The 21,554-nt window shown below is 38.2% G+C and overlaps 1 protein-coding gene across 2 annotated transcripts in view; it reads left to right on the forward strand.

Annotated features, from left to right (window-relative positions):
• LOC123318716 overlaps window positions 1–20,366 on the forward strand; it is a 92,137-nt gene extending 71,771 nt beyond the window's left edge. For both annotated transcript variants that reach the window (XM_044905422.1, XM_044905423.1), the window contains 3 exons: window positions 10,098–10,345; window positions 15,277–17,650; window positions 19,820–20,366. In XM_044905422.1, the coding sequence (XP_044761357.1) occupies window positions 10,098–10,345; window positions 15,277–17,650; window positions 19,820–20,322 (3,125 nt within the window). In that variant the 3' untranslated portion in view covers window positions 20,323–20,366. The remainder of the gene's footprint in view (window positions 1–10,097; window positions 10,346–15,276; window positions 17,651–19,819) is intronic.
• Window positions 20,367–21,554: the final 1,188 nt, after the last annotated feature.

The following is a 21,554-nucleotide window of genomic DNA, read 5'->3' on the forward strand; positions in this document are numbered from 1 at the left end:
TATTGGTGAGAACAGATCTGAAACACAAGGAGAAACAGAAACAGTGTCCATTGTTATTATTATTATTATTATTATTATTATTAAATACAAAATAGAGTCGAGGCCTATTAGCCTTTTATGACTCAATACAATAATGAATACAAAATGACAACCAGTATGGCCCAGCAGAAATGTTTGAAACAAAGAAAAATCTCTACAAAAAGGAAAAACGATAAAGAAAAATTTCTAGCATCCGAGGAACAAAATTCGAAATAGAACGGAAAATATTTTTCACTGCCTCGAAATCAGAGCACACCAATCGTCATATCTATTTTTAAAAGAGTTCACACTACTAGCGTTCACAACCTCAACCGGTAAGCTGTTCCAAACACTGAACACTCTGTTTGGCAGAAACTTCTGGCGGCTTGTTGTCCTGAAAACTTCCTTGGCGAGCTTAAAGTTGTGACCACGTAGAGCGTTATTGATGTTAAGTGGGAACATGTGTGACAGATCCACCCCAAAATGTCCGCGAAGAGCTCGGTACGTCACGATGAGATCCCCACGTAGTCTGCGATCCTCAACAGTTGGCAAGGAGAAGATCTTCAGTCGCGTTGGATAGTCAGGACGGAGATATCCATAGGGCAATCTCGTTGCAAAGCGCTGCACCGACTCCAGGAGGTCTCCATCGTACTGATAGATCGGATACCAAACCGGCCCAGCGAACTCCAACACCGGTCGAATGTAGGTCTTATATAGAAGGGAGCATGTTGTGATGTCCATACTTGGGAATGACTTGTAGAACAGGTATAGCATCTTCTTCGCTTTTGCTGAGATATTCGCTATATGGTCAGACCATGTTAGCGTTCTGTTCACAACCAAACCCAAATCCACATGAGAATCAGCACTCTGGATCGGCGACCCATTTAAGTAGTAGGGTAAGAGTGGATTGTTTTTCCCTATATGAAGAACTCTACACTTCGAAACGTTCACCGACATCAGCCATGCGTCACACCACTCAGCAACAGAGTTCAGGTCATCCTGGAGAGTCCGATAATCAGTTCTGGGATCTGCGTACAGCTTCAGGTCATCAGCGTATTGAGAACACCTGGATTGAAGTAGTGGGGGGAGGTCTGCCACATAAACAAGGAACAAAATTGGACCCAAAACTGTACCCTGGGGCACTCCACTTGACACCGTTCTGAGCGCTGAAACGATATCGGAGACCTTCACTCGAAAATGCCTACCCCGCAGAAACGCTCCAATCCATTCCAAGAGCTTGCCTCTGACTCCGATGTGCTCGAGTTTATGCAAGAGCCGCCTGAAGGGAACACGGTCAAATGCCCGGGAGAGGTCCAAGTAGAGGACATCAACTGGCCGCCCATCATCCACCATTCTCGTCCAATCATGGACACTCGTGAGATGGTTCGTGAGGACAGATCTTCCAGGTAGAAAGCCATGCTGGCACTCGGGAAGAGAACCATTTTGCAAAAGAAAAGATATCATTTCCCTGGTAATGAGTCTTTCGCAGATCTTAGATACTACTGAGGTGAGACTGATGGGTCGGTAATTCGAAGCCTGCAATTTATCTCCCGACTTGAAGATGGGAGCAACATTTGCCACAAGCCAATCAGTAGGAATAATGCCAGACTTGAACGATTCAGTGAATATGAGCGATAGTGGTAAGGCCAACGAGGATGCACACTGCTTCAAAGCAAAAGGAGTTAAATTGTCCGGCCCTGGAGCAGATGTACCATCCAGAGAACTGAGTTCCTCGAGAACAGCGGATTCGGTGAAAACTATGTTGCAGAGGTTATTCGTCTGTCGAGGGGTCTTTATTTCAGGTATCTTGCCACTGGGTTCATCAATGAAGCTGGAGAAGAAAGTGTCGGCGAAGAGTTCAGCAGACTTTTCAGGCTCAAGAGTGACAGATCCATCGGCATCCCTTATAACTGGGACACCTACCTTAGTACTCAAGGAAGATCGGACAAATTTGTAGAGTTGTTTCTTATTCTTCGAACCCGCTATCTTTATCTGGTATTCTTTTCTGTCTCGTGCAAGTCTGGAATGTAGTGTATTCGAGTACAATCTATGGCGTCTGTAATTCTCCTGTGTTTTAAAACGGAGGAAGCGACGCCAGAGGACCTTCTTGTGATGCAGCATCTTAGCAGTTTCCCTAGTAATCCAGGGCTTCTTGGGATCGAATTTGAATTGACGGATTGAAGTATGCGAATTGAGTAGTTCATCGAACGTGAAGATGAAAGCGTCCCACATTTCCTGTATTGATTTTCCATGGAATTTGCTCACCCAATCCACAATAGAAAGATCGTCATTTAAGGCCTGGAAATCAATTCTCTTAACTGACTTAGTTGAGGCAGCGCGAATCCGTGAGGTGAATTGAAATTTTGTGGCAAGTGTCACATGATCCGATTTCCCGAAGGAAGGCAAGTAATCAAGTTCCGTCACTAAATCAGTGTCATTGACGAGAATGAGATCCAAAAGGGAAGGCTGCTGTCCACTTCGATATCTGGTAGGCTTGTCAACTAATTGAGTGAAGGAAGAGTTTTGGATCAACTCTGCAAACTGCGCATGCGGAGATGTGCCCTGGAATGTTGCCTGCAAAGGCCATTTCAGATCGGGGAAATTGAAATCGCCGGCAATAAAAACAGTTCTACCACTACGAGACAACTGTTCCAGATGGGAGAAGAGGGTGCAGTCGGAGGCGGATGCCCGGGGCCTGTAGACACAACCTACCGTCACTAGGAGTTCGTTGTTTTCCCTTATATCTAGAAATAGATTATCTATATGAGGAGTGGCAATGGTGTAAACTGATAATTTATAGTTCTGTTGGATGTTATCACTGACAAAGATGCATACACCATCGTATCCCACATTGAAGGAATTGTCACATCGAAACAACTTGTACCCAGGAATAGCAACAACGCTGTCTGGAATGGTGGTCTTGAGCCAAGATTCCGAAATCAAAATTAAATCTGTTTTATTGTAATTGACATAAGCTAGCAACTCATTATATTTGCTGTAGAGTGATTGAATGTTAGTATAAATTAGGCTCCATTCTGTGAAGATGGAGCCTCTCCTGGCTGGAAAGGAGGACACTGCACAATAGTGGGATTTCCCTTGACGAATTTTATGGTGAGGTCCTTCTCCCCCAACTTCTGCCTCCTCTTCAATAGTTTTCGCAGTTCGTTTAGCTGCGTCTGCTGGAAGGGTGTCTTGTCATCTGATATAGAGAATTTCCTGTAGTCTGGATGGTTCATAAGAAGGTTTTTGTTACGTAGCAGTGACCTTGCAATATGTGGACTTGACAGTGTAACTTTCAGCAAACGAGGGCGAGCATCTTGTTTCCTTCCCAACCGAGCGGAGCTAACCACCCGATTCCTGCAGGATTCATCAATAACCATAAGAATCTCCTCGATACCAGCAGCGGTGCTCACATGCTCGGGAACACCTCGTAAAATAATATTAAATGAGCGATTCATACGTTCGATAGTCTCATTAGAACCGGCGCTGGAATCAACCTCAAGGGCTGTGAGTTTCTCCTCAACCTGACCGACCCTCGTTTTCATCTCCGATACAACCTGCAAGGTTGGTTGTTGGGTGTTGAAGGTTTTATACATCGTGTCGACTCTTGCAGACAGGTCAGCCAAATCCGAATGTAATTCGTCGCTTTTAACTGCCAATCCGTCAAGCCTAGATTTGCAAGAGTTTATCTCTGATTGGTGCTGCCCGAGCAGATCAGTATGTTTTTCCACAATAGAGACACAGGCATCGACCCGGGAAATCAAACCCGTTTGCTCCACCTTCATGGACCTCACCTCACTCAGCACCATCGAAAGCTGCTGCGACATGGCCGTTATTTTGTCTACAAGAAGACTGAAACTCTCATTGGTCACATAATTAGAAATGGGTTGAGAACTGACAGTGGAAGATGAAGAGGAATTGCTTCGTAGTGTTCTCGAACGCGAGGAACAAGAAGGGCAAACCCATTTCTGTTTATTTTCTAAGATGAAGGACACCTCAACGTCGCCTAAGTTGACACATTTATGATGATAATGTTTCCTACAGGTGTTACATATTATTGACGATGACCCATCGCCTAATGGTACAGAACAGCCAGCGCAAGAATTCGGCATCTTTATGAAAGGAAATGGGATTTATTGGAAAAGACGCGCTTCACTGTCTTGGGTCTATAAGACAGACTTAAAGTATACAGAAGGGTGACCACGGATGGAAGGGTTATCAAAAAACGAAGGTAGAGAGAAGTGAGAGGAAACAGATCTCCGTAATTTTACGAACGTTCTAACTTCCAAGTGATATTTCGAGAAGATGCAGCGCAACAATGAAGTCCAATGTTTAACTGAGATCTGAGACCAGCGACGGTTCGCCGGTCGCTGATAACAGCGGGTACGGGATGACACCCACGATATGACCGCGCACCACCGGACTGAAATGGTGGGGTTATGGTGTTGAAAAAACTGGTCCGAGTTTATAAACAACGGAAATTTCACTTATGATTTCGTAATATTTCTGACCAATAAAATGTTGATTTATACAAACCAGCTTCAAAAATCACTCAGGTCGCGCCACAACCACAAATACGAAAATTTTCAAGCCAATAAATCGCGAAATAAACGAGATTACTCCGGAGCCAGAAATTCTACGTCGACACACACCAGTCGTTCACGAGATCAATCCGATCAATTGCCGAATTAAACCGTCAAAGAGTCGAAATTACCTCGGCATACAAGCCACCACAAAACAATTTATTGGAAGAAGAGATAAATAACATGTTGGAAGGAACAAACCCGAAAATCTCCATCGAAGATTTCAACTGTAAATCCCCATTATGGAATAGCAGAACAGAGAATAGAAATGGCGAAACACTCAAGGATTTCGCCGAAAAACAAAATGCCATGGTGATTGGATCAGAGCAGCGAATGAATAGACTCTACCCTCTGATAGGAAGAAAAAGCCGCATATCGAAAAAGACAAAATTGAAGATAATCAAAGCCGTTGCTAGGCCTCATCTGACTTATGGATCAGTTGTCTGGGGTTTCGCGGCAAAGAGCCATATCAAAAGAATTCAGGCCACTGAAAACAAGCTGCTAAGATGTGCAATAGATGCACCTTGGTTTGTCAGGAATAGACAGATTTATAGGGACCTAAAATGGAAAACCATAACGGAATTCATGAACAGAAAAGCAGACAAATTATTCGAAACAGCAAAAAAACCATCCGAATCAAGAACTCAAGAGACTAGTGGACTACGACCCAGGGGAAGACAAAAGGAGAATGCGAATTTAACGAAGGAGACCAAGAAATCAATAAAAAAGAGATAAATAAGAACAGAAACTTATTAAACAATCCAATAAAGTGTTATCCAATAGAGGATAAACACATAAATCCCAGCATGATATTGTGCGAGAAGAAAACCGACCAAGAGATAAACGGTTTATAGGCAAATGCCCGGAACCAATATTCAAGAAGCAGTTTTTAGTAGGTCTCGAGCTCAGGAGAGTGAGAATCCCCACAATTGTTCTCCTCAGGAGCGGGTGGTTCGTCTGACTTGCAGATTTTCCCCCTGCTACACCAAAAAAAAAGAAAAAAAAAGGGATGTAAAAATATATTCAACAGAGGAAATCGAAATGTAATCTTTACCTTATACATCAAAAAAATGTCAGTTGGAGCTTCTTTCAAGAATATTTTGATCTGGTACCGGGACAAAACTTCTGATTTTTAGGAACGTATTTTTGTTATTCACGAATGTTCTTAGCATTGATAATTTTGGCTGTAATGTATTTCGTGAATATTTCTGCGACTGGCAAGCGGATAAATTAGTCTACATGAAAATTAACAAGGATCACAGCAATATACCAAATCTTCAAAATATGCCAACAAAATATTTTCGTCAATACCGTTCACCAAATTTTTTATTCTCCAATCCTAAAAATCTTCATAGGCTTTACTTTAAGCAGCTTTAAATTTCGCCGGAACCAAAGATTCAGGGGGCTTTTGGGGCTTGAGCTTCCACATAATTTGACGTTTTATCAATTTTATGTCTGACAAGACTCGAAAATCAAACCAGTCAGTCATGATTCTCACAAACACGATCGACGTTAAAAATCCAATGAATTAACACATTCACAATCCTATATTATTTTTCCCATTTTCAGGAAGAATCTATTGATAACAACACTGGAAATATACTATTCATATTTCCCCAGTTGTAATAACAGATATTTCGGAACCAAAAAGAAATGAAAAAAGCCCAATTGAACATTACCTAGTTTAGAGGGGATGGAATTTCAAGTTTGCAGTGGGAACTAATCGTACTTTGGAAGTGGAAAAAGCTTCGCTAACCCACACTTATGAATTCCATCAGTATTTTTTACATAAACTACTTTCAGTATTGTCGATTCTTTTTTCTCTGATTGGATGAATGCAGTTGTTTGATATGTATTCCAAAAATCTCAGTGCGATCGATTCAATAATTGCCACGGATCTAGCCGATTCATTCTCAAATGTGGTAGATCGGGATCCCGCAATGTAGATAGATGCTCAAGAATTGAAAAATGACACTGTGCTAAGACGGAGAGATCTCTAGGAACTGAACTAAGTTATGTTAAAGGTTTTGTATTCAATACAGCTTCGATATGAATGATATGAGTATTTAACTCTTCGTGGGTTAATTTTTGTTCACAAATTACCCGTTTTATGTAAGTCTTCACAGACTTAAGAGGGGTCAGTTCGAAATGCCAAAACGTATATCTTAAGTCAGAAACCACCAATTTATATGGGCTTTTCAATTTTCGTTATACTCGCAATTCAATTCAACCAGTTCGTAATCTCGGAAAGCCAGAAAAAAATAGAAAATCTCTTTATTTGAGGAACAAATATGTTCATTCATGTTAATCACTTTCCAGGGTGGATTGATTCGTTCAATAAATCTCCACATGAAAAATTTCTCGCCATTGGCTACAATTCGAAATCTGCTGAAATTGAAATGAATTCATTCGTGAAGTGTTCCCATCTTTTCGATGAAAGTGGAAACTATTGTATTTTAGGGATTGAATGAAACTATTGCGCAACTTCTACTGCGTGTTCTGGCAACCCCACATACCGGAAGTCTAAAACGGATGGGAGAAAGTCCTGTGGTATTAACTCCTCTTCATACCGCTCTCATAAAGAACTCCAGAATGGGGAGAACTGTAACACTAGGCAATTCTCTCATTCTTCACGACATCTTTGAAAATCTTAGTGAGATAGTTTTTAATGCCAACAAAGTCAATACCACAGTGCACGATTAAAACTCTTCCTCACCTACCGATAAAGCGCAATGCCTCGGTTGAATACCAAACAAACAGGCAAAGATAGGTTGTGTTTTGATGCTCTTCAACCTGTCCAATCTAAAACTAAAAGGGCCTCCGAAATCAACCCCATCACATGCAAATGGCTTCGCTTGCGAGATCCGAAAAGAGGGTTTTCTCATAAAAGGTTGAAAGTTCTTGGGACTCACTTTGAAATATTTATGACACTTTGAGATAACACTCCTTATTGCTATTCTTGGTGATAAAATTCAATATCGTTGCAATATCAAAATTTGCAATGTGCGAAGATCTACCGGCAAAAACTCGTACGAAATGTTTTTTAATCAATGAGGCGATCTTAAACTCTCAGTATACCAGAGACACATAAAAACGGTCCCAATTCACTCATAGTCTTCGATAGCGGCAAATCTTGCTTCAATCGATCAAACTCTTCGGCAAATACCCTGAACACTGATAATTGTCAAATCTAAAGCGTAATTGAGTTCATATACTTAAGGGTAAAGATAGACTAAGTGAACTATTTCTCCTTTTGAGAAATCGACCAACGTAAGCCGACATGTATCTTCTCTGATGATGAATATTTTTCGAATAAGGCCATAATCATGGTTACTTCAGTTAAGGATTAAGGATTCTCAGTTTCTCTTCAGTTGAAACTTCGATATCCGAATAGCTGCTTTGGGTTTAGGCATCCGAAAAAAGAATATCACTTTTAAGAAATTCAGTTCCGCCCACCATAAGGCATTAATCAGAAGCTCAGAGTGCGAACAACTTCTAGAAGGTATGCCGTTTATACGATGGACACTGATCGAGAAGGCATTTTGTACACTGCACATTGATGCTGATAATTTTTTATCTCTTTTCAGGTATAACTGTTTGATGTCGTTAAGCGATTTTCAGCTTTTTTTTCTCAACAAATTAAAATTGAAGCAAATCGCTGCCGAAACAGCCCAAAAATTAACCAGGCATTTGGCAATGACAGTGTTAATGCACGTTCGACTGTTCGACACTGGTTCGTTAAATTTCGTTCCGGAGATTTTAGCCTCAAAGATGGGCCCCGAAGTAGTCGTCTCAAAGTAATCCAGGACGAGGATTTGAGGACCCTGGTGGAGATTGATCTATCACAAACGGTGCGTGGGATGGCGGAACAACTGGGCATCAGCTCCCATGCAATTTTTGATGACTTGAAACGTATTGGAAAGGTCAAAAAGCTCGAAAAGTGGGTGCCCTACGATTTAAACCTTCGACAGAAATTGTCACGTTTCAAGGTCTATTCTTTTTTGCTTTTGTGCAACCAAAACGATCTTTTTTGAATCGTATCATCACGTATGATGAAAAGTGGAACCTCTACGACAACAGACGTTCAGGACAGTAGTTGGACACCGATGAGCCATCCAGGCACTTCCCAAAGGCGATAACCTATCAAGAAAGAACATGATTACTGTATGATGGTCAGCGACTGCTGTGATTTACTACAACTTTCTGCAACTAGGCCAAACCACCACAGTAGAGTCGTATTCTGAGAGAATCGACACAATGTATCGAAAATTGTGTTAGCATCAACAGAAGAGGTCCGATTCTGCTCCACGACAACGCCCGTTCGCACTTTCCACAAATCGCCTTCCGAAAATTAAACGAATTGAGCGTCGAAGTTTTGCCTAACCCACCATACTCCCCAGAACTCTCGCCAACCGACTACCATCTTTCAAGCACTTCGATAACTTTCTCATCGGTAGAACCATCGCCAATCAAAACCAGGTAAACAGCCTTCGTCGACTTCATCGAATCCCGAGCACCCAATTTTTATGCCGTCGGAATGAATCAACTTGTGTTAAGTTGGAAAAAGTGTACTGATTCAAATAAGGCTTATTTCGATTGAATGAGTATTCACTGAGATATTAGATATTACAGATTAAAGTGAGCGCATTAAAACAGACAAATCTTTCGAAACAACTTGATATGTTATGTTCTAGAATTGTACCGAGTCATGTATCTCAATTCTGGGGATAACCCGCAAAAAAAAATTAAAACATTGTGAATTCAATTAAAAATATTTTTCCATTTGAAAAGTATTTGTATAATTTCAGTCGGCATTCCTCTGATGAAAATGCAGGAATTGAGGAATTTACCGAGAGATGCGGATAGTTGGTATCAATAATTGCATACGAAATAATGAATCGAACCAACACACCCTGGTGCCACTCGAGGGCCGCTCCGGTTGGAGTTTATTAAAGGAACATAGGTATTATAGCGTATACACAAACCGCAACACCTGTAGTCTCTAATTTACATATCCTGGTAGATGTTTGATATTCTCATCAATCCAAATTAAGAAGTTATTCTGCCGGTTTCATGATGTAATCAAGAATACGTTATGATTTTGTAATGTGTAATTCAAACGATCCGGAACAAGCAACAGGATAAAATACTCTTCGGAATTATGTACGACAAAATTATTTAATTCCAGTGTTTTTTCTAGCTGTCATAAATTAAGTCTCCAATACCTATTATTCAGGACTCCATAATGGCTAGGAGAACAAAATCGCTCAATTTGGGATGCACGGCATGATCCAAATGTTTGTGAACATTGATATCATTGAGACATTTGAAGTAATTAAATATAAAAATAGATAAGTGCTTATCAAAACCACAATTTAACTATTTATTTTGAGGAAAATATGACATGAATTCCTTTTAATTCTTTTATAACGCCTGTACGATATTCAATTTGATTATATAATAATTGAATGAAATCAATTTCTACTTTTGTTGCAGTATTCTGTCCATCCTTCAGCCAGCGCCAGAAATTATTGAGATGGGTCGTGGAGAACCTCCCAAGCACGTGGTCCATCTCTTCCAAGAACCTCAATGGTGGAATTCAAGATCTGTGGAAAGATGGTTCGCTCCTGTGTACACTAATAAATATGGCCATACCAGGGGCTTGCCAGAACCCCCCTAAGCATTGGAAGAAACCTCCGACCCACGCTCAAGCGTTGGCTTATAAGTACTTTGGAATTTCACCAGTGAGTTACAGTTTACATTCAATGAATATATTTAGCGCAATGGCAAAATTATCCTTCAAAAATTTCAAGGATGGATTCACTTCCGTTAGTTATTCAGGAGAGATCTAAAAAATCCGTTTTACAGGAACGTTCACATGAATTTATTTTCTTTTTTTCTTTTTCTTTGACTGCCCATCCACATTAATGAATGTTAGCAACCATACTATCAGATACATTTATTCCTGGCGGTGTGAACGAGTTCCAAAATATATTATATTCCGGTCCATCCTCTGATATAACTTGCCCAAGAAATTTGTTTTAGTCCTATACCCCTTCTTCAATCAATTTCACCCTCCAAGATCAACTGCAAGATATAATTCTTTTCATTTCTGAAAATGTGAGCAAAATATGCATTCTTTCTCTTTTGAACAATCAAAACTTACCACAAGGTAAGTAATTCTTCCTTTGTTCATTCTTTGTTAAACATCATTTTTCGACACTTCATCATTCCATGGAATCTTGAAAAGACGTCTATACGTCCACATTTCATATGTGCCTACCTTTAAGGTCCAAGCCTCCAGTCCGTACAACAGAGTCGACCACACATAACACCTAACATATCTCATAAGTAGTGTTAGGTTTAGATCTCTACATTTGAGAATTTTTTCATTATTCATGAAAGCACTGCGGGCCATCTCTATTTTCCACTCACGTGATTTAGACGATTACACATTTCTTGAAGTTCGATAGCGTTGTTGGCAATCAGCACAGTATCATCTGCATACCTGATATTTGACACTCGCACACCATTCACTTTTACAACCATCTCTTTCCCTTCAAAGCTTTCATCAATTATAGCCTCTGAGTACAAATTGAACGGACACCTCTTTTAACATTTTCCGAAGTTATGTATCGTGTTCTGACATGTGCTGTTTGGCGCCAGCATAAATCTTCTATGCACCTGATATCCTTATTTGCTTATCATCTACCTCTGTACCAAAGACAAACACGTTGATACACTTTGTCTGTACTATTCAGTAACTGCAGTTTTCCATCATTAACCCGATCGAAAGCTTTCTCGTAATCGATGAAGCCGAAAAATACGTCCTTGTTGACGTCACGGCAATTCTGTACCAGAACCTGAATTCCATAAAGTGCCTCTCGGGTGCCCACTGCAGATCTGAAACCAAACTGACTGGAACATATGTTTTGTTCGCATTTTTTATATAGTCTATTATGCAGTATCTTCAAGAATATCTTAAGAGTATGATTCATGAGGCATATTAATCTATGATCACCGCAACGGTTTGCATTGAATTTCTTCGGGAGCGGTATGAACGTGGATCCCAGCCATTTGGGAAAACAACCGGTATCATATATTCTGTTAAATATTTTCTGCAACAATGTGATATTATCTCCATCGATCAATTTTCATATTTTCGCAGTTATACAATCAGGTCCAGCAGCTTTGTTGCTTTTAGATTCCATTATTGTTTTTCTTATCTCATCGACTTGAATTGGAAGCCCAGATAAGTGCGAGCAGCAGTTTTGACGTTACGGCATCCTGTCATCAGAAAACAATGTATTTGTATTTTTTCCAAAGGTCTCTCCTACCTTCAGTCGCGGTGATGACTCCATTTGAATCATTTTTCAATACCGTTGCTGGTCTAGATCTATATACTCCAGCCGAATCTTTCAGATTTCTATTCTCTCCATTTGTGTCATGCATCTGTTGTAATCCCTCAATTTCGTCACATTTCCATTCCAACTGCTTTCGTTTTGCCTTTCTTATCTCTTACCTGATGTGGAGATTAACCCTTTTATATTCACTGTCATCCTTACTATTATATTTATGACGTTCTTCCATCAATGTTAGAATTTCATCCATTTCTTCTTCTTGGTCCGTTGATGGTAAACTAGGATATATGTTGCCGTGTTTCTGATATGTTCCTCAAAGTTTTCATAAAGTTCATTTATTGGTTGTTCTATATTATTCATGATTTCTGTCAGATATTCATTTATTTTTTATTACAGTTTTGTTCTTATTTCAGGGTCTTCTAGTTTTTTAACGTCTATTTTCTGCATTCTGTTGTTCGGTTTAGTGATCGCAAGTTTCAATCTCATATACATCGTAAGCAAGACATGGTCAGATAATTGACGGCTTTTTTCACCACTGAATCTTCGGTTTACTAATATGAAGTCAATCTGGTTGCGAACTATATTATTGGTCCGATCTTGTGGTGATTTCCAGGTATACAGGCGTCTCGGTGGTAACGAGAACCATGTGTTGACTATTTTGAATTGTTCTTCTTGGCAAAACTGTATCAGTCGATCCCCTATACAATTTCTTTCTCCCAAGCTGAACCGTCTAGCCACTCCATCTTCTGTTTTCCCTTTGCCTATTTTTGCAGCGATTCGTAGCTGTATTCGGGTTCGGCTTTTGGACAGTCCGAGAATGGTTCTAGAACTGCGCAGTGGATTTAATACTAGGGCGCAACAGTTTTGAGCAGTCCTAGAACAATTCTCGGACTCTCAGAAAGCCGAACCCGAATACATTGCGTATATTTTTTGTCAGTAGTGTTATCGATCAACCTAATAAGAAGAGTCTCATTCTAGGTCAGTCACTAAAAAATTTAATGAGTAGGTTTGAAGTCGAAACAACATCTTGTATATCAAAATTCTGGAATTTCATTCATAGCGGGAGTTGAATCTACATATTTCGAAAATCAGGTGGCACAAAATTTGAAAATATGAATTTTTTTCCCTAAATAGTAAGTTTCCAGCTCAAATCATCAACTTATTCTAATTGAAGAGAAACAAAAAAAGAAGAAAAATGCTCCTTTTGGAATAAAATGTTTTATTTTTGACTAGAATAATGTTGCAACAAATCAACATTTCGCATTTCAAAGGTTTAACGCCTTTAAATTTTTTTACAAGTGCAAGAATATGTATACTATTCGGATGTAGAATAGAATAGAATAGAATAGAATAGAATAGAATAGAATAGAATAGAATAGAATAGAATAGAATAGAATAGAATAGAATAGAATAGAATAGAATAGAATAGAATAGAATATAAAACTGTTTTATTTCCCAAATCATTTACAGTCACATGGCATACAAAAAAGAGGAAACAAGTCAAAATTACAAATGATAATATTAACAGTAGTACAACAATTTTTCGCAATGAATTTTGAATTCAGATATTGTGTAGGGCTCTCATTTATCTATAATCGAAAAAATTGATTTTTTGAAAATTCATTCATAGTCCTTATCATTCTCGGCACGGAGTTTAATAGTTTTATGATCATATATGATGCTTTCTTCAGTCATTGAATATTTATGGACTGGAAAAAAAATGAATCATCATTCATCCTACGAGTGGCATTGGTATTTTTTTAAGGTGTTCAAAATATCGTTTGTTTTTATGAAAAAACAATAATACCCTATATATGTACAAACCTACCATTGTAAGAATGTTATTCCTTCTGAAAACCTCCGACAGGTTTCCCTGAATTTTATTTTGAACATCGTTCTTAGAACAAGCTTCTGAGTAACAAATACTTGTTTTGACGACGTTCTTCCTCCCCAAAAAATAATTATTCCGTGAGACATCAACGATGCGAAATAAACAAGTATCAAAGTTTTATCATCTACCTGGTTTCTTAGAGCTCTTTACATGTATACAGTAGAGTTCAACTTTCCCGACAGCAATTCACAATGTGTTGACCAGTTTAAACGACTTTCAATATATAGTCCTAATAGTTTTGTTTGTGAGTTTGTTTGGACTGTACATGAGCTGAATGAGATTCTGTCTGTCTGTCTGGGGGTGTCAATTTTGAGCGACTATTTGTGAAAAATAAAATATTTGTCTTTTCACCATTTAGAACTAGGCTGTCCTCAACACACCACCTCTCAACCATTAACATAGATCGTATTGAATTGAGATTACGAATACATTCTTATTACCTGACCTCACTATAATATTTGTGTCATCCGCATAAAGGTGCGTTTCTATTATTGCCCCTGTTGTGGTGTCCACCTCGTTTGCAACAATTTCGTGGAAGATTCCAATAATGGGAAAATGTGTCATTATTTGTTGCACACAATCTTATCAAATCCTCAATATGTGATGGTTCAGAAACTGCCGATGATTCGAAAAGGAAGGTCATCGATGTACACCAAAAACAAATTTGGCCCCGCCAAGGTACCCTGTGGTTCCCCCCTAGTAATGGACCCCTCTGAAGACATGCTGCATCCATCTTGCTTTCTGTTACTGAGGTAACTCTCAAATAGTCTGAGTGGTATACCTCTTATTCCGTGGTTTTCGAGTTTCGAAAGCAAGACCTCATGGTTCACACAATCGAAGGCCTTCGAGAGGTCCACGAAAAGTCCTGCAGACACTTCACCATTTTCAATGGAATGCATAATGCCCCGAAGAAACTCAAAAATTGTAGTTTCTTTTCCCCTGCCCTGAGTAAAACCATTTTGTCTCTCAGATAACACTTTAAACTTCCTGAAAAAGCTCATCATTCGATTCACTAAAATTTTCATCCTGTTTCTGAAATAGGATTCAATTTTGCATTGATCAAAACTTATCTTCATAATTTGCATAATAATTTTCAAAATAACAATAATCCAGAATACTAGCTTGACAGTTCACCAAAACAATGGTACAAGAGAAACTGAATTTGTTCAGACACAGAATATCGACCTTAAAAATTCCATAGCCTACTTAACGAATATTTTTGATCGCGCGTTATATAATGTGGCGGTACAAGCTGAGCGCCAAGAAAGACATTAAATATCAGCATTTGAAATTGCAAAGTGTACCGCAATATTTATAATACCCTTGATGAGAAATTCGGAAGCTTGTATAAATATTACATTTTCTTGATAGCCTCGATTGGATTTCTCACGGCTAGTTATCTGATTGAAAATTTTTCTTTCAGGTATTCAGCGAGTCGGACTTCGAAAAATTGCTCACTCCAAAAGAGGAAAGAAGATTTCTCCTCTACCTTCAAGATCTTCAGCATGCGATTAAATCACATGGTGTTAGAGAAACAGCAGAAAAATTCACACATAAATACCTGGCAAAAGGTATGGGACTCCACAATAGCGAGCAGCACCGGAAAACAATATTTTATGTTTATTCCAATAGCACAAATTCAAATTGTAGCAATGTCATGATCTACATCCGAGGTCCTTATGGTACACAAGGTTCTGCTACTATACCTGCTTTTTACAATCGCAGGTCTGATTCGCTATTGAGCTCATTACATAGACATCCTAGGTCGATGGATAAGATAGTGTTCAAGAAAGAAGCAAGAAAGTCTTTTCTTATGTCTATCGCTTCTGATATATCGTCTTTGGTTAATCGAAAATCTGTGTCTAATGATATTCCCATCCTAGTGGAAATGGAAGCTGACAGAGCCAGAGTCAGTTACTTACCTCTAAACTCCGGCATTTACGAAATTAGTCTTATTACTAATGGTGAACTTCTTATCAATTCACCTTACGCTGTCAGCGTCAGTGAAAATAATTCAGGTACTAAGGAAACACTGGACGAAAATGAGAAACTCCAACAAGAGTTGCCTATGACGAGGAAGCGGAAGATTGTAGCTAGGTTTATTGATTGCATTAACGAAAAAATTTTACTGGACCACGAAGGAAGTGACGCGTTATCCACGACAGATGAATCAGGATTCGGTAATCAAATGGAATCCACATTATCCGATGTATCAGTATCACCAGATGTGAAAGAAGAATTGATTTCAAATTTGAAAGATGACTCGAATGACGAGAGCGAGGACGAGAGTAATCAGATGAAATTTATAAAAACAGTAAAATTCGCTGATGATAACATTGAAGGGGTGGTACCCACTTTAAGCAAAACTGAACATATAGAGGCAGAAAAAAGCTTTTCTGAAGTTGGTTTGTGTGGTGTATTTTTGGGTAACTTGAAGTCGCCTAAGATTTTTGATTACTGTCATGTAGATTCCACAACACCAATTGATTCCCTTGAAATTTATGATCACCTTCAAGCTACTGCAGAACCATCGACTATTCATGGTTTCGATCCTCCTCCACCGACCAATCCAGATAACTCTTCAAGCCCCCCGAAATCGAATCTTTCAGTGAAGACCTCCGATGATGACCAGCAAAACTTAGAAACTAATGCATCCAAAGAAGGCAACGACGTTTCAGCAAAATTCTCTGAAACTGAAGATCGTATGCAGAAACGCCCAACTTCCATCGTGACTCCTTTTCTGATAACTCCTAATTTGGTAGAGAAATCAAACTCTAAAAGCCAAGAAGACGAAAGAAACGATAATAATACAAAAATCGAAGTAACAAACGAAGTTGATTATCCCCATTATAATATAAACGAAATAGGAGATAAAAGAAAAAACAATTACGTCGAACGGCTTAAAACTATTTTGATAAATAAATTCACAGAGTCAGAAAATACTAAAACAATAAAGAATTTAGTGAACTCAACCAACAAATTGAAAAGGATGAAAAAACTACATCATCAACAAGACCAAAATAACAATTCTTTTCATATCACAACCCTCAGAGCAACTTCCCCAATATGCACTGCTCATATTGTCCCAGAAGTAGAGAAAGCAAATAACGTAGAATATGAAACTGCCACAGTCTCCGAAAAAAGGAAACTTCTCACTAAGCAAACATGTGTATCACTTACGAGCTCGAACAACTCTTCATTTTCTGAAAAGGAAAATGAAGATGTTGCGAAAGAATCCGACGAAAACAAGTACAAGCTCAAACTCCTCAGCTTCATAGATACCATAAGAAACTCAACCAATTCAAGCTTAAGCCGAACTATATCCAATAGCAGTCCCAATATCTCAATTTCCAAAAGCTTCAACTCATTGGGAAGCTACTCTGAGGGTAGTATGAGAAGTAGGACGTCTTTTGTCGAAGCCAGGGAGTACTGGCTCAATTTATCTACCGAGAACTGCTCAATTGGTTCAATTAATCATCAAAAACCGAACATAACAACACCAAAGCAATTAGACAATTCAATAAAAACGTCCTGCGATAAATATAGATCTGCCGAAGATATAACATCATTTTCAAGAAGGAATTTCAGTAGGAGGCTGGCAAAATGTTCTTCTCTGAATGAAAGAGATTTCGAAGCCATCGATTTCATTAGTTTGGATGAACGCAAAAAAATGCTTCTTCAAGATCAATATGAAACAGAAAAGATGGCAACAAGATACATCAACAGAAATATATTTTACAAAAAGAAATGCGGTGATATGAATAGAGAAACGGTAAATTTGGAGAATACAGATACAGGTGAGTGTTTCAATTCAAATTCATGGTTCATCCAGATAAAATAAAGATATAAAAATATCCATCGATATACACGATGTTTTCGACACAGAAAAGCTAACCCTTTAAAATACCCATTCAAAGTCAGAAGCAACTAATGAAATTTCAACAAACTTATACACAATACTAGCTTTGAGTGGTCGCAATTTGTTTGATAACTGCTTTTCACAATTCACCAGACTCTCCACAATATTTGCCCTGCACTCCCAAGATATGTCAAATCACCTTATCGACCCTTATTCCATTGAGATCGCGAAGAAGTTCTAAAGGCATTCTTTCTCTGTGATAAGAAAGAGGTCCAGGTCGACTGAAGTTTTTTTTTTCATTTTTCTTTGCTTCAACTCAGATATTCCGAAAAATAAACTTGAATATTGAAACTCGCAAATTCGGAGATTGAGGTCGGAAAATGTCGAGTTTTCAATCGGCATTTTCGATGTCAGGAATTTCCAGTTTGTTGTCGAAAATTTCAAATAAATAAAAAGTTGAAATTCGAGTTTGCTGAAAGAATTCTTTTCCGAACCGGCATCTCATTTTTACAATAAATATGCAGCATTTTTCATCAAATTCGCGACAAAAAGTAGGTAACGGGCGTTTTAACTGACGCGAAATTTCTGTGAAGCAGACTCTTCTTCATGCAATTAAATGGATCATTTTGATGAGTTTTACTTTCTTTTCCTTTCATTTAATTACGGATTATTTATCCCATCATTGAAATCGGAATATCGATTGCTGCCATAATTTTTAGGGAAATCTGGAATGGATAATGGAAGCGTTATTATTTTACCCAACTGCCTGCAATTTTTGAATTGTCAACCGAAATACTCTGCAGGCTTGATCTATTGACAGGAATCGAGGATGTGACATAGCGATCCATTATTGATTATCTCAAGCATTGAACTTCTAGGTCACAGACGCAAATATGGGAATGCCGTAGAAAATTGAACGAAATAAATGAAAGCAATAAGGTTCCTCTTTGTATGTCTGAGTTCCCGGTCGGTCGGGATTCAAAATAAACTTAGAGGTCAATACGATTGTCAAAAAGGGAGCACAAACGCCACTTCCTGGCGCAGAACCCTTCTGGGTTACCTAAAGCAAAAAGCGGCTATAAGAAAGTGTTTTCGGAGAAGAAGGAACCCGATAAAAAACACTTTGGTAGAATATTCCAGGAATGGGTCACTGCGAAAAGTTCCTTAGGAATCTTAAAGCTGTGCGGCTAGTTTCACACACACCGACCGTCGACACCGACGGTCGTCCAAATTCCAATTGTGAACCACGTGTGGGAACGGGACCTGGCACACGGTGAGCAACCGTCCAATACAGGGATGCAGTGGCGTACGTGACTAATTATACGTTTGTACAAACACGGATTGTTTACCATTGAACTCAAGAAAGAGTTCTTTGTGCAACTAGCCTTAGATCCAAAAATGCAAATTGTTTGGATCTCAGAAAGTTATTTACGCCTAGTCACTAGCATTCTTATAGGACATTTCTGCTTCAGAATTCATAGGATGAGAATGGGTTTATGAAAAACTGACGAAAGTAGATTCAGTAGGAAAATGGAAAAAATTCCTGTTCTTCCTGTTCACTTGATCACATAGGTACTGCATCGCCATTGTAAATCAATGCGAAAGTATGCCTTGGACAAGAAAATATTAGATGGAACGAGAACTCACCCTCCTTGAAACCACCCAACTGATGAGGGGCACAATAGACCCCGCAATGAATTGATAAATCCATCAATTCATCTAAAAATTGTATTTGATACTTTCACAGCGAGGATCTGACCTTTTCACCCAATATTTCAGAAAACGCCAATCCAATAGAATTGAAAATGAACAATTGTGAGACTTGTGAGAAGTTTGGTCGAAATCGTATGAAAAACAAAAAGTTGTTAAGCAGAAATTCTTCACCAGAAGGCGCTCAAGTTTTGCAATCCTAGCAAAACGCAGTTTTAAGCCATTTTCTGTTTTTCAAATATGTTTTTCTATGAATAGCAGAAAAATAATAATCATATAATAGTGGAATAAACAATAAAAGCGCAAACGCCGCTGTTTTCAATTCATTCCTTTTTAATTTTTAAGTTTCTTCTTCTTGGCTTCAAGTTCTTCAACTCACATTAAACTTAATTTCCAGAAAACTCAACTAACATTGCTGTACATGAAGAAGAATGCTCCAAGATCTCTGAGAATTCCCCAAACAATATGCAAATCAAATCATGCGAGTTGAAAACACTAACTCCATTCAAGACAGCATTTACATTCTTCAGGAACCTAGAGAAATCCAACTGCCACAAGTTACCCTTGAAAGCCAAACCCTTAATTAAGAGAAGATTCTCTTTGGACTGTATAGAGAAGAAAAGAGAAGTAACCAAACTTGGAGGGAGCTTACGAGTATCAAAAGTTTCAGATAAATTTCAGGTTTCTAAATTCTACTTCGACATCATGGAGAATAAGAGAGGTAGTTTCAAGGGTATACCAAATAGGGAGGCACTATTCAACTCTCTTGCATCTTTATCCGCCAAAACAAACGAAATATTGGATAACTCTAATGATCCTATTCAATACAATGTTTTTATGAGTAAGGCCAGAACAAGGAAGAGGAAGAGCCTTAAGTCTATTTTCAATATTCTTCATTGAATATTTTTGTCAATTTTTCAATTCATTAAAGTTATATTTATTTATTGATAATTGATTTCATTTCATTAAGAATTGATTCTTGATTGCATCATAAGTTAAGAAAAATTGATCCAAAAACAGAATTACGATTCCCCCTAACATGAGTTTGTTTCACGACACGTGCTTTGCCCTCACATAAGTAGAAAAAGATAAACTTAGATGCTACAACGTGATAGAGAAACACGTGCGATAGTTTAAATTATAAAATTCTGGTTGCATAGTTCAATTTTCATCAAGTATCGTCCTCATAATATATGAACAATTTTGAATTGATATGGCCGATATCATAAAAATCCTTAATAATTAAAAACAGATCATATTATTTTCACAAGAATGAGTTTTGAACTACGACACGTGTTTCGTTATCACAATAGCATCCACAGTTGGGTGAAAATAAACTGAAATATTTTGGTAATGAACGAGCAGATATTTCAGCAAGCATTTAAGAAGGGTTTATAACGTTTTTGTGGTTAGTTCAAAGAGAGAAAATGAATATCTCACGTCAGAAACCACTAATTTATATGGGGTTTTCGTTATAATTCAATTCAATGAGTTCGTCATCTTGGAAATACAGAAATGTTTTTATTCGTCTAACGGAAAAAATAAAGAATTTTTTTCATTGAAGAACAGATATTCATTTATGTTATTAACTTTCTGAGGTGAAATTATCTCTTCTATGAATTTCCACAATAAAAAAATTTCCCGAAAGATCTCGCCATTCGCTACAACGACGTTCGTTAAGTGCTGCCATATTTGCGACGAAAGTGGAAACTATTGTAATATTCGTAACATCTACTTATCGTTCAAGTGTCTCAAGAATGAGAAAAAGAGAATTATCTAAATGAGAGTGAAATATTTCATTATGCTTTGGTGGTTGTACATCATCATCATCATCATCATTTGTTTATTCGTCTCAAATTTTTACAATAACAGGTTGACAGTATTATAAACAGACAAAAAGGACCACACAACGATTTAGAAACCGATGCACAGAATAACCTGTGTTGTGTGGACCATGGGTAGATGAATATACTTAAATATAAACAAAAATTCACTTATTAAACTACATACACTTCCTTGTTAAAAAATATACTAAGAAAGAGATCAAACTCTTCAGAAAACCGCAAGCATGCTTACTCATAATGCAAAAATGCACCAAAAACGCAACAACAAAAAAATTAAATGAAACGGAA

Source organism: Coccinella septempunctata, chromosome 8 (assembly GCF_907165205.1).
Source record: "Coccinella septempunctata chromosome 8, icCocSept1.1, whole genome shotgun sequence".
NCBI lineage: Eukaryota > Metazoa > Arthropoda > Insecta > Coleoptera > Coccinellidae > Coccinella > Coccinella septempunctata.